The sequence below is a fragment of the Schistocerca americana genome, chromosome 6, assembly GCF_021461395.2.
Source record: "Schistocerca americana isolate TAMUIC-IGC-003095 chromosome 6, iqSchAmer2.1, whole genome shotgun sequence".
Lineage (NCBI taxonomy): Eukaryota > Metazoa > Arthropoda > Insecta > Orthoptera > Acrididae > Schistocerca > Schistocerca americana.
Genome location: NC_060124.1, coordinates 400023487 through 400038307, shown reverse-complemented (window position 1 = coordinate 400038307; position 14821 = coordinate 400023487). Strand labels below are relative to the sequence as shown.

At 36.6% G+C, this 14821-nt stretch overlaps 1 protein-coding gene across 1 annotated transcript in view; it reads left to right on the top strand.

Moving 5' to 3' along the window:
• The window catches only part of LOC124619549 (cadherin-23-like), a 490213-nt gene extending 477194 nt beyond the window's left edge, over window positions 1-13019 (top strand). The window contains exons 32-33 of the mRNA XM_047146019.1: window positions 1400-1561; window positions 12026-13019. Of these exons, the coding sequence (XP_047001975.1) occupies window positions 1400-1561; window positions 12026-12431 (568 nt within the window). The 3' untranslated portion in view covers window positions 12432-13019. The remainder of the gene's footprint in view (window positions 1-1399; window positions 1562-12025) is intronic.
• Window positions 13020-14821: the final 1802 nt, after the last annotated feature.

Sequence of the window (14821 nt, the reverse complement as noted above, 5' to 3'; positions counted from 1 at the left end):
CAATGAACTACTATGAATTCAGGCAACTGTAACACTGCTCCTTTATAGTTCATTGTTGGCAGTCAGCAGCATACTTTTCTTAGTTTTCAACAGAATTAAATAGAATTATGTTGCTTATCCTTTGTCATCATCCTACCACCAATGGGAACTTTATTGATATACAAATAAAAAGAAAATAAAAAAGAACTATCACTTGTAAGTGTACATAGCCCTTATATGAAACTTCCTGGAAGATTATAACTGTGTACCGGACTGAGACTCGAACTCAGGACCTTTGCCTTTCATGGGATAGTGCTCTACCAACTGAGATTCTGGAAACATCCCCCAGGTTGTGGTTAAGCCACTTCTCCACAATATCCTTTCTTCCAGGAGTGCTAGTTCTGTGTGGTTCGCAGAAGAGCTTCTGTGAAGTTTGGAAGGTAGGAGACGAGGTACTGGTGGAATTAATGTTGTGAGGATGGGTCATGAGTCATGATGCGTAGCTCAGTTGGTAGAGCACTTTCCTGAAAAAGGCAAAGCTCCCGAGTTTGAGTCTCGGTCCGGCACACAATTTTAATCTGCCAGAAAGTTTCATATCAGTGCACACTCCGCTGCAGAGTGCAAATCTCATTCTGGATACGTAGCCCTTATACATCCTCACCATAACACTCTCATATCCAGTCTGCACTCCATATCCACTCCCCCCTCCCCTTTCACCGCTCAACTCACATAACTGGACCATCAGAGGTAATATGGTTAGTTCCTATCATGGTCCTAATGGTAACAAACCATAATGTCCATAAATTAATTGTTTGTTATTTGATAAACTTATTTTGTAAGAAATTGTTTTCAAATGAAGATTATCTCATTCTTAGCAGCTGATAGTTATCAATGTGAAATGACCTGGCTATAACAGCCTTTCTTTTTTCTTATAAAAGAATAAAATGCATCTCAAATTCTTTGTGTTTACATATATTGTTTAGCAGCTTGTACTAGATATTTTATTTAAATTTTAAACATTTTTGCCTAACATAAATATCTCCTTCTTCCTCTCTGTCACCCTCTATCCCTCCTACCCTCTCCTCCCCCCATTCCTCCCTCCCTCTCTCTCTCTCTCTCTCTCTCTCTCTCTCTCTCTCTCTCTCTCTCTCTCTCTCTCTCCCCCTCCCCCCCCCCCCCCCAAATCTCTCTCTCATCTTGTAAATAAGCTTATGGTTTTATACATAATGATGTTTTCCATCCAAAAAAATCATTGTAAATCTGTGACTCATATATTATTTTCTTCTGTGTTCCATCTTTTCTTTCACTTTCATTGGAGACTGTAACACATATTTCCATTGATAATGTTTTCCGTTTGGCAAACCTTCATGAATTTTAAAAGTAATGTACTTTCTTAAAGTATTTGAACTCTGTATTTCAGATTGAAACGTCGCTTAGAGGCTCTCCAAGAATTAAAATTTGGATCCCAAAATTCTGGCTTGAATCGTGTTGGAGTTGCTGTACCTAATACCAACAAACATGCAGTAGAAGGGTCAAATCCTATGTGGAGAACAGAAGCAGTTATTGATTATGACAATGTCAGGTATGCTCTAATGACAACAATAATAAACAAAAAATAGTTAAAAAATGGCTCGAAGCACTATGGGACTTAACATCTGAGGCATAATTTTGATTGGGATGACATGTAGGATGCCTACTTTGTCCCAGAAAACAAGCAGTCATCACAACTGTGTCACTTAGGTCTTTGTGCAAAACCAAATCCATCCAGATTTTACTTGTTTGGAAAGTAATATCCAAGGTTTTCTTGGATGGAACAAACATTCTCCTGATTGTCCAGGATCACAGTTACTGTAACACACAGCAAAAACTATGGTAGGCAAGGGGTGTGGGGTAACTGTGGCTAATCCACTATAATTCTTGTATTCATACACATCAGCACAAAATATTTTTGCAGCAGTTGACCAGAGAAGTATTTGACCATCCATCCACATCCTTGTGTGTGCTCTCAATGGCTGCCCTTTCTCTCTCTCTCTCTCTTTCTCTCTCTCTCTCTCTTTCTCTCTCTCTCTCTCTTTCTCTCTTTCTGCCTCTACTACTACTACTACTACTACTACTACATTTGAAACTCCTCTCTGGTCAACATTTTCACCTTGAGCAAACAAACTGAATTTTTATAATTGTTTGCTTGTCTCTGTAGCTTAATTCATAAGAGTTGTAGAACTTCACTTGTACTTGAAGTAAAGACTAACATTATATGATAATATAATAAATTCACATAACTTCACTTGAATGTACCTAAATCAGTGCCTGTGGTAATGCTTATGGTACTAATGTATACATGGAAATTAAGATGATACTATGTATATTAATATGTTCTAAAGGAAAGTATCATGTAAAATAAAAATATATTTTCCAAAGTATGAGAATTTTGTGTAAACGACAGTAGACTAAATCAAATATTAATCACTGCATTTAAATTATGTGTTTTTGTAAATATGGTTGTATATGTTTCCTAAAAGCCCATTTCTTTTTTAGATGGGCTTTCTCAGGGATTATGCTTGTCTTTTAGATAGGATTTATGGAATATAATCTGTGTGTGTGTGTGTGTGTGTGTGTGTGTGTGTGTGTGTGTGTGTTTGTGTGTGTGTGTCTATACACATCTGAACTGTTGTTCTATTAGGTAGGCCAACATTTGTGTATAATACAGTACACAGGGAATTTAGTTGTAATCATGTGAACTAACATAATACAAGAGTCAACTAGGGAGAGAAAATCACAATAGCAGGAGTATTTTATTTGTGTGTTAATGATAGTTCTAATAAACATGAAAATAAGCTTACATAGAAATCACTGTAAAATGCAAGCAAAATATACTAAGCTCACTATGGAAATTGTAGCTAGAGTTTCTCAGAAAGTAGAATTACTAATAACATAATAAGGATCATTAAATTCTTCCCAAAAAGCACCTGTTCTTCTGGGTAAACTGATGTATCAAAGGATGTACTAAAAACATATATATTCTGGGTGAGTGACACACATATTTAGTAGTGTAACCAGTTCACAACAGATGCTACAAGTGTATCACATAAATATCACCTCATCTTTTGAGTCAGCTTTTGTCATAAAAATTTGCCTAGATTGCTTGTAAAAAGACCAGTGCCCACTTCCCACAAAAAGGCACAATGTGCTCTTTATAGTTTGGCCTTTGCAAAGGGTTCTCTACACAGAAAGCAATATGCAGATTTATTGAGAGAATACTGTGAGTACAGAACTGCAAAATGTTTAGCATACACTATCTACAGTTTCATAGAGACTTTGAGTATGTTCCTTACAAAACATCATTGATAATCTTCCATAGTGTGATGGAAGGTACATTCCTACATATTAAAATTAATCAGTTTTTTGAAAATATAACATTACTAGGTAGATAAAAAATCTACTCACCAACCAAAAGCAGGATAAAATACATATAAAAGTTATGCAATTCTGCAAGTTTTCAGAGCCAGTAGCTCCTTTTCCTAAAGAAAGGTAGAAGGGAATGGAAGAGGGATGAAGAAAAAGGACTGGAAAAGTTGAGGAAATGGGGAGAGTTACTGAAAAGTTGCCCGCAACCCTGGTCAGGGAAACTTATGGGACCAGGTGAGAAGGAAAGACTGACTGTTGAGGAGATGAAAGACTGACTGTTGAGGACTGTACTGGATGAGATTTGAAAACCTGAGACCTTCAAGGTGGAAGTAGGGTAATAAAAAGTCAGAAATTACTGCCAGAACATTGTGCAAGGCCAATCATTCCAGCCATCCCAAAACTGTTGTCTTCAAGGCACCCACTGAATGCCATAGCTGAACACATGAAACCTGTAGCACAAAGACTCCCTTCGTATATGAAAGACACCAACCATTTCCTAGATTATCTACAGTTTGTGCTAGTCCCACTCCTACCACACACCTCGAGTATCAGGATTGATGACACCTCCCTCTATAACAACATTCCCCTTGTACATGATCTGTCTGCTGCTGAAAATTATGTCAATCAGTGTCCACTTGATTCCAGACCTATGACATCCTTCCTGCTTTCCTTATACTTATGAACTACTACTTTACCTTTGTGGGGGAGACATACAGATTGGTAGTGCAACCTTGACAACCAGGATGACTCCTTTCTATGCCAATGTTTTCATGGGTTGCTTGAATAACATTTTTGCCATATAAACACATAGTGAGACTGACCAGTTAAAATTTTTGGAACCTCTAAATACATTCCCACAGTTAAATTTTGCATGGTCCTGTTCTGAATCACATGCCACTTTCCTTGATGTTAACCTCATCCTCACCGAGGCTCAGCTACACACTTCTGTTCACATTAAATGTGCAATTAAATAATAGTACTTCCATTTTGTCATCCTTTCCAGGTCAAACATTCCCTCCCATACAGTCTTAGCATTTGAGGCAAAGGTATTTTTTCAGATGCACACTCATTAGAGCAATATTCCACAATTTTCACTTTAGCCTTCACTGGACATAATTACCCTACTAACCTAATTTAAAAGCACTTTTCTTGGGCTATCACATCCAACCTTGGTATTGATGAATCCTAAAAAAAATGGCTTTAGGAGTGCACCCCTTGTCAGTCAGTACTGGCCTGGTCTTAAATGTATTAATCAGCTACTGTAACAGGGCTGTGATCTTCTAAAATCTTGCTCTGAAATGAAGTCCATTCCATCTGACATTTTGCCCATCACAACTAGAGAATAGTTTTTTGTTGCCCTCCTTCCTCCCCTCCACTCACGCACATATCACCATAATATCCTTTTCAGACCCTATGCTCCTTCTGCACCCATTTCTCTATGCTATGGCACCTACCCCTGTGACTGCCCATGCTGTGAGACTTGACCCTAAGCACCCTCCTACCACCACATATACCAGCCTTGTAACTAGCAAACATACTGTCAAAGGAAGTTCCAACACGTCTCATACCAGTTGTTATGTAAACACTGTTTGACCTTCTATGTAGGTATGATTACCACCAAGTTATCAGTTAGGATGAACGGGCACAGTTATACACCAACAGCACACAATATCCTGTGCCAGAGCATGCTCTACAACATGAAAGTCTGCCCCCCAACCCCCCTCCTGACATTACAATATCAGTTTCTGAAAACTCAAGAGGTGGGAACTTGTGGTACAACACATCCTTGCCTCTTGTCATGCACTGGACCTAAATTTGTGTTAATTTCTTCAATCTCAACATTTCTTTTCAGTAGTTATTCCTTTTCTTCACTCTCTTTTACTTTTCTATATCTTTTATTCTCACACCTGTCTATTCTGTCCCCAACCCCACCCTCCCACCACCTATCTACCGTGTGTAATGCACTTAGCTTTGTGCTTCTGTTAATTCTTTCATGATGTTTTGTCAATAATCTGTTTTGCTTACTATCCAATCATTCACCTTTAAGCTCTCGGGTTTTCAAATCTTCTCCAGTGCAGTTCCCAACATTTGGTCTTTCCTTCTCATCCCATCCAGAAAATGTCCCTCAACAAGTGTTCTCAGTGACTTTTTTGTAACTTTTCCCATTTCCCAAACCTTGTCAGTCCTTTTCCTTCATCCCTCTCCCTTTCTCTTCAAGATTTCTGCCAGAAGAAGGAGCCACTGGCTCCAAAAGATTGCACATTTCCGTAACTTTTGTATCTGTTATCTCCTGCCACCACTTGGTGAACAGATTTTTAATCTATCCATTTATATTATAATCCTCATTATTGAATAGACTCTTGCAACAATAGTAAACAAAACTTTGTGTTACAAGGTGCAATTGTCATACAAAATTCAGCATATAGTCACATAAAGTACAGTGTCTTTTCTTCATTTAATTAACCGATTTTGCATTACAAAGAAAAAAAGAGGCCACACAGTAGATGTTTGTAGTTATACAGTTGTTCTAATCAATTCTTCACATTCCATATGATAGGACACAGACAAAAGAGTGATAAGGTAGATTTACAAATAGTTCTTAGATACTTTTTTTGTAGTATCCTGCCCACTCTTCTAATATAGGGTGACTAGGAAGCTGTTTTCTCGGATTGCTGGGCAACAATTCTAGCAAATCATATTAATGGAGTTTACTACAGTAAGTTAAACTGACGATGCTTAACTCTGCATATTCACAAAGAGTTGTCAAAAGCAAATGTCGACATGCAAATAATCATTGTCCTTTGGTATATACAATTTCAATGCAAGCAAAACAATTCTGTTCATAAGTCACTGGTGTAGCATTTATATGATGGCTCGTCTTCCACTGTGGCTGTGGCTATGTGGGATGGAGCTTATATTCTGTTTGTATAGATGCCACTCCTGTCTTGGTGTCATCTTAGCCAGCATACTACTGGCTGAAATAGTCTCACAGCCTTCTCTCCTCTTCATCATTGTGGCAGCTCTTGTCATTACACTAGAACATTTTAATACCTCAAAAACTAATAGGGATTGTAACAATATTATGAAAAGGACAGCTGCTACTCACCATATCGTGTAGATGCTGAGTCGCAGATAGGCAGTGTGGCCTCAGCAACCAGAGACTGTGGTTATGTATGTGTGATTTGCATGTGTATGTGTGAGTGTGTGTGTGTGTGTGTGTATGTGTGTGTGTGTGTGTGTGTGAGGGAGGGAGGGAGAGAGAGTGTGTGTATGTTCTATCTCCAATGAAGGCTTTGTTGCCTGAAAGCTCATTTTCTGACAGTCTTGTTCTGTCTGCAACTCAGCATCTCCACTGTATGGTGAGTAGCAACTATTCTTTTCATAATGCTGTTACATTCCATCCTGGATTTTCCATTATTGAAACTAATAGCAAGTATCACAAAATACTTTGGGTTCAGTGTGGGGTGGCGGTGGAGTGGGTGGACTGCTGTGGCCTTTTGTAGGGTTGTGAACCGCTGAGGGCTACGGAGGCTCGAAGCCTCTCCGACATTTCTAGGTCCCTGGTTTTATACACAATCATAAAATACAGAATGAACGTACTGAGATCAGCTGTTCAAGGAATGAACTTCAGTATATTTTGTGCTAAAAGGCATTTCAAACTATCTTTACACCTGTAAGTTGTTGCAATGCTTTGTATATTTCCATTTACAAAAATTGTGAAGAAACGTTGAGAAAACTGATAGCTTTTGTGTACTACAGAAATATGTTGTGAGTTTGATGGTTGTAGCTTAGTCACACATGCTGTGTAGCCTTCCTTAAACTCCTGTCGTATTATAATTGAGAGTCATTGTATGTGTGTGTGTGTGTCATAAATTTTATATGATTCAGCAAGCCACAGAAAATTTCAAAAGAGGACACTGCAATAAAAACTGATAATCTAACCTCCTCCCTCCCAAAATATATACTGAACAAAACATTAATGCTGCACTGACAATGTAAAGGGACCAGTGTAGTCCTTGCTGACCACACCTACTATTTAATAATTCAATTAGTAGTTGTAAATAGTTTTTCTGATTGTAAAAAAAGAAATTTATTTGCAAATTTGAGAAAGTGCTCGAAAATAATGGTGCAACATAGAAAGGGTTCACATATCTGCACATCAAATATAGCTAAGCTACTCACACTTAATAATACTAAGGACATTATGCATATAGGGATGTCAGTTTTAACAAAAGCAGCAACTTTGCTTATATAGAAAGTGTATTGTGTATCTTGCTCTTGTGTTTGTAGTATCAATACTCACATACTAGCTACTCAATTTATGAGCACAGTTGTAATGGTTGTGCATGTGTTCCACATCTACTCCTAAAATATTGGATCTATTTCAACCAAAGTTGCTAAAAATCAATTAGTTCTGTATATTCTGCAGAAGCAGTTCTGATCTTGTTATGGGTTGACAGATAACATCCAATAATTTCAATCATTTCTTTTATTGGGTCAGTACTGTATAGGTTTTTTACATCCAAGGATGCTAATGCTGTATTATTTGGTATATATATCCGGTACTGGATCAGACTCTGAATGTGGCTCTCCAGCAGGGATATGACTTCCTCAAATCCTGGCCTGAAATGAGATCCATCCTTCATGAAATCCTCCCCACTCCACCAAGAGTGTCTTTCCACCATCCACCTAACCTTCGTAACCTCTTAGTTCATCCCTATGAAATCCCCAAACCACCTTCCCTACCCTCTGGCTCCTACCCTTGTAACCGCCCCCAGTGTAAAACCTGTCCCATGCACACTCCCACCACCACCTACTCCAGTCCTGTAACCCGGAAGGTGTACACGATCAAAGGCAGAGCTACGTGTGAAAGCACCCACGTGATTTACCAACTGACCTGCCTACACTGTGAAGCTTTCTATGTGGGAATGACCAGCAACAAACTGTCCATTCACATGAATGGACACAGGCAGACAGTGTTTGTTGGTAATGAGGATCACCCTGTGGCTAAACATGCCTTGGTGCACGGCCAGCACATCTTGGCACAGTGTTACACCGTCCGGGTTATCTGGATACTTCCCACTAACACCAACCTGTCAGAACTCCGGAGATGGGAACTTGCCCTTCAGTATATCCTCTCTTCTCGTTATCCACCAGGCCTCAACCTCCGCTAATTTCAATTTGCCGCCGCTCATACCTCACCTGTCTTTCAACAACATCTTTGCCTCTGTACTTATGCCTCGACTGACATCTCTGGCGAAACTCTTTGCCTTTACAAATGTCTGCTTGTGTCTGTGTATGTGCAGTTGGATATGGGTGTGTGTGCGAGTATATACCTGTCCTTTTTTCCCCCTAAGATAAGTCTTTCTGCTCCCGGGATTGGAATGACCCTTACCCACATCCTTTCATCTCCCTCTCCTGCCCTCTTTCCTGATGAAGCACTCATCATTTTAACTGATATCTTTTCATGGTCATTAAGAAGATATTGGGGGCTATCTATCATTTTACGTAGACCAGTCTGGAACTACTAAGCTGGATCTCTGTAAATTTCTTCTATTTCATTTTCTGCAAAGAATTAGTCTATCTTCCTAATGTCATCACATTCATATATAAGTACTGCCACATTCCTCTTGTGTGCTTCAATGACCACTACCTTATTCTCTAATTTTGTATAGAGATTATTTTAAGACACAGCTCTCAAGATTCACAACTTTACAATACTTTTAAGGTTGAATAACAAGCACACTCTTTTTGTTCTATAAATATTTTTTTTATGTTGAACTAGTTTTCAGCTTATTAAGTCATGTTCAGGAAACAACTGCCTAGCATCTGGAATGGACACTAATTCTTAAATAACGAAACATTATACATGAAGATACAATCACTTGCATAGAGCATTGTGCATCACACTTGTTTCTTAATGTTGCAGTTGCTCTTTACACAGTTTTATGTTTATTTTTATTTTTATTTTTAATTTTTTTTATTCCTCCCTCCCTCTCCCCCCATCCCCACCCCCACCCCCCCCCCCCCCCCCACCCCCACCCACCTGAGATAATGTTAAACTGGGTAGTCTTCATTTATGTTGTACTAAAAACCTTTTTTTAATTGGAAACTAAACTTTAGGCAATGGACAATATTATACACAATAATTATAATACATAATCATTCATTATTACTGTATATAAGGTTATGTCATAGTTGTGAGGTTGAGGTTATGACATTGGTTGAGAACTGTCTCACTGGGCACTAGTAACTTATTTTGAGGAGGAAACATGTTTTATATTGCAAATAAATTTTTTATGTTGATGTTTGTCTGATAAGAAGTGGGAAATTCTGTTATGTTTTTGTAGCAGTATGTTTCACTGTGGCAGTTTGTGGGTACGTGGCTGGTTGATAGCATCATGTGAAGCTTAAAAGTGGGAATGGGTTCAGCTGCAGATAATTGTTTAGAAGCAGCTAGGGATTTTAAGCTAAATGTCTGTATATCTCAAGTGCTTCTAATAGGCTGTTTTCTTCCTTTATTGATTAAATGTAATACTTCTGTATGAATTTGGTATTTGTGTTCTTTCTTCAACACATGTTCAGCAAAGGTGGCATCTGAATTAAGTGATCTCCAGGTGTCTTTGTGTTGAATCAGCCTCATTGTTATGGACCTACCAATCTAACCAATATACAGCTTGTTGCAGTCATTGCAAGTGGTTTTATAAACACCACTGTTATTTAATAATTCTGTTTTGCCCTTCCTGTTGAATAGGACATACTGCCTTTTACATAAAATGAAGTTCTGTAAATGCATGATTTGAGGGTTTTGGCCAATTTGTCAAATAGCATTTCTAAATAAGGAATGGTACACCAGTTGGTTTTAGATATGACTCTTGCTGCAGAGGGGGCATACACAAAGGGCAACATTTTTCTTCTTTGTTTTTTGTGTAAAATGTTATCAGTTAATTCAGGGGGGATAGCCATTGTTTGACGCAATACATTTAATGGTGTCTAATTCTGTTTGACAATTCTCTTTTGACATTGGTATGGATGTAAGACAATGTACAATGGAATGGAAGGTGGAATGGAAGGCAGCATTTTTGTGAGATTTTGGGTGTTGTGAACATGAGGGTATTACAGTATCTGTTATAGTGGGTTTTCTGTAAATTTTGAAACTATGTATATTTGTAGTGATATCTATGTTGAAATCTAAGAAGTTATTGGATTTCTCACCAATCTCCATGGTAAACTATAAGTTTTTGTGATGGGAGTTTAGATGTTCAAAGAATGTGTTCAGTTGTCTTTTGGTTCCAATCCACAGACACAGTACATCATCTGTACCAAGAGCCAGCAAAAGTGCTCAATGGATAGAGCAGTTTTGTGCCCAGTGCCTTCTTTGTTTTGTTTAACAATGTTCTGCTCTAATTACTGAATGCCTCTCTTATATATCACCTTTGTCTTTACCCATTATAAACTGCATTACATATTTGCTTCACGTTCTTACACTGAGCATATTAGTCTCATGTTTACGTGTCCCTTCTCTGATTATATAATACATTTCATTAACTAGATAATCTAATTAATTGATGTGTGTGGTGTTTTATAATTTTTTTTCTTGGAACAGCATGTCAAAGGGTACAATAGGCCCTCTGACTTAAATTCCTCTGATCATTTCTTGCCTAAGTGGTAGTCTGGAGGCCACTAATTACCTATTGCAGTCTGTTGTTTCATACATTTGGCTTCTTCCCCTATTTATTTTATCATTCTTATATTATTCCTTTGGCTCTGTAAGCGTGTCAATATGTGTGTCATTATATTTTTATCTAAAATCACTACAACAATGTATCAGAATTATTGTCACTAAACCATTTCCTTTTTAAGAATCTATGTTTAACTTCAGTCATGTTTTTAATTTATATCATTTTATTACTGTAATAACTTATACACCTGGTAAGGCCACTATCGACTGTAAATATTGTATTCTTCTTTTTATCCCATATCATACAATTATACAACTGATGAACATGAGTAAGCCTACAATAGCAACATCTAATGAGCTTATGACACAGTCCTTTTGTGCTGACTGATCATCAGTTAGTTTCATACAATAGTGCCGTTAACAAGATGACTGCACTGACACTGTGACTCATTATATACCATATTTTAAATATGTGCAATGATGCTAAGCTTACCTGGAGGTAAGTTCTGACCAACCATGTAGTAATGTGATTTTATAGTTTTTTGGATTGAATTTTTCCTTTAATAGGAATAATATAATTAACTATTTTTATGTATACAATTATACATAAAGCTCTGCAAACTTGCCTTTTATGTATTACATAATATCAAAGGAGATTCTTCTTCTTATGTAATTTATTATTTATGATGTGTGTGTGTCTACATGCAATCTTTTTCCAAATAAACTGCAATGTACTAATTTTTGGAAATGAATCACGAAATGATATTTTGCATTGTCGTTGCATATATAATGCCTCCTCCATACAAGGATGATAAGATGAAGATGAGAAATCACGTCTAACAAACTTTGTAGAATATCGTAGCAGATCTTTTGTAAATTCTTAATAATTCTGCCTACTTGTTACAGCGATACAAAATTTATAAACTTTAAATTAATAGAGACATATCCTTTTTTTTACAGCCAAAGTAGTGGTGATTCTGATATGATTGGCATAGAAGACAATCCTGAGTTTCAGCCCAGTAAGAACAAATCACAGTTCTCTGATGGTCCACAGCCAAGAAAACTTACTGGGATTCTCAACAAAGAATTCACTTTTCATCCAGATGACTCTGACGACAAATTAAAAACTGAAAGTCAGTACCTAAGCCCTGATTCTTTAGGTGAAGGACAACAACCAAGAAGAATTACTGAAACACTTAATAACAATTTTATTTTGCAATATGACAATGATGCTAATGATCTTAATCAGAAAACTCAAAGTGTAAATCCTCTTGCCAATGGAAATCTGACAAACACAGATAATTATGAAGGAAATGACAATTTTAGTCTCAAGCCAACAGAGTCTGTACCTGTTACACAGTTGTAGTAAGGCTGCCTCAGGCACTGTCTCAGGGCAGTACTTATATCTTAAGAGTTATGATCTTCACTTCATTTCTTAACTCTAAATGATAGTGTGAGAAATATGTACTGCAACTTACTTCATTTAGAGTACAGCTGAGCACTTAAGCTGTTATGATTAATTACATTTTTTCTGTGTATTCATGTTTGCCTTTAAATGTCTGTGATTTTCCTTGGAAGTTGTGAATTTGCATGAGACTGACATTGCAGGTATCTTGTTGTACTCTTTTTTATAATCAAAAGAAATGTATTATATTATTAGTGGAGTGTTAAGATAAATATTTTAGTTACAAAGCTAAACTTCATACATTGTGAGTGTAATATAGATAAATTAATACAGAACTGCATATTTATGACCAATGTATGAAATTAAATACATATTTCTTAAAATATTTTTAATATTGTGAATAGTTTAATTATTTGTTTGCTCACTACCAACTGTGATAATTTACCAAAAATAAATAGAAATGATGTGATGAATTAAAGACATAAACACACATAAATTTAAGCAAAAGAGATGTACTAATATAACACTTGCAACAGCTTTTACCATTAATGAGTTTTTCCTAAGACATTACTGAGAATCAGTCTGAGTTCATTATAAAAAAAAGAACATATTTGACCTCCTCCTCTCTCTGGCACCTCCCCCTTTATCTTTTGCCCTTTCCTCATAACAGGTGGCTCCCTTTCGTACTGGGGTGTAAGCCACCTGCCCCTCCTTCCTAACCCTCCCCTCTTTCTTCCTGGAAGTATAAACTAAAAGTTCTGAAAATGAGATCATTTTCCTACCTTTTAAATGTATCAGCAGAACTGGAATTTCATCTCTTCCGGGTAAGTACTGGCTAACCATACTGTCCATTTTTCTAATCCAATATTTTTCTTTTCCTTTTCCCTTCTTCTTCTTCTTTTTTTTTTTTTTTTTTTTTTTTTTTTTTTTTTTTTTTTTTTTTTTTTTAAGGAATTTTCTTTTCAATTAAAAGTGATGCAAACATATAATGACACGATTAAATAAGGAATCTACCCAGGATCCCACACCAAAAAAGATATAGCAGAACAGAATGAGAAGGAAATACATCCTGTAGACATTTTTACTGCAGCTATGGTTATCATTATTTATTTATTTATTCACCTCAGTCAATCAAACTGTACAGCCAGCCTCTTTAACAATTACTGATGCAGTGAACCTAAATTAAGACCACTGTTGAATGATTTAGTAAAGTATAAGAACACTGAAATCTGTTGAAACATAGTGTCATATTAGCAATGACGCTCAGTGTTCATTTACATTCATTGTCATGAATTGATATTTGAATAGTATTAGATTATTTGTTAATTCAAAAAATGATATTTACCTGAGCCAAATGAGAAGCTAAATTTTTATAAATGGTGTAACTGTTTCCATGCATTAAATCAGATACTGACATGGGGATCAGAAATCTTTGTTCTCCAAGTTATGTTTATAAAGTTTTCTTACTTTTTCCTCTACATTTTGCATACCAGAATAATGTGATTGAGATAGACTATTTCAAAAACTTCCTGGGAGTAGTATAGATTAACCATTAAAGATGGGTTTGATAATGTGCATGTTGTAGGCATGTCCTAATGGGAAATGCAGTATGCCAAAATTCATTTTAAGTTTATTTCGCTGGATGACAGGTTGAGCTGGGAGATAAAACTTTCTTCTGTCCATCTGTGTAGTGAACCAGTAGCTGAACCATTTCTGATGAACATATTTCTGGATTAAAAAAATAAAATCAGTGTAATGTAAAGAAATGAGTTGAGAGTGGTCTTTTGTAACACTATGCTTTGCTAATGTGTCCATGCTTTTGTTGTGTTACCTATCATGACCATTAATACATATCAAATTAATATCTTGATGCTTCGATTTTGTAATCCATATTTCATGCAAAACATCTTTTACATATTTACTTGCTTGAGTCTAGATGTTGGAATATTCCAATTTATGTAATGTACTTCTGCAATCTGTTAGAATTATAATTTTAGAAATTTTTGTATTCCATATGTTATCCTGCCTTAATATGTTATCCTTCCATAACTACCAAGATCTCAGCTGTATACAAGATGTTTCATAATTCCCATTACAGGATTCTAGTGGATGTCAAGGGGAATTGATAGATAAAGTTCTGATAAGGAACCCATATTCAGAAATGTGCTGTTTGGATGGTGAACATCAGATTACTTTCAAATGGCCCACTTCACAGTTCACTGTATAAGATAGAGCTGCACAACTCGTGCATCAAGAACATTTTCTGGATCATATCAGTTCGTCACATACCATTTTCATCTGACTCCAACAACTTCTCTGAGAAATGGATACCTTTGCAACTAGGTGACCTG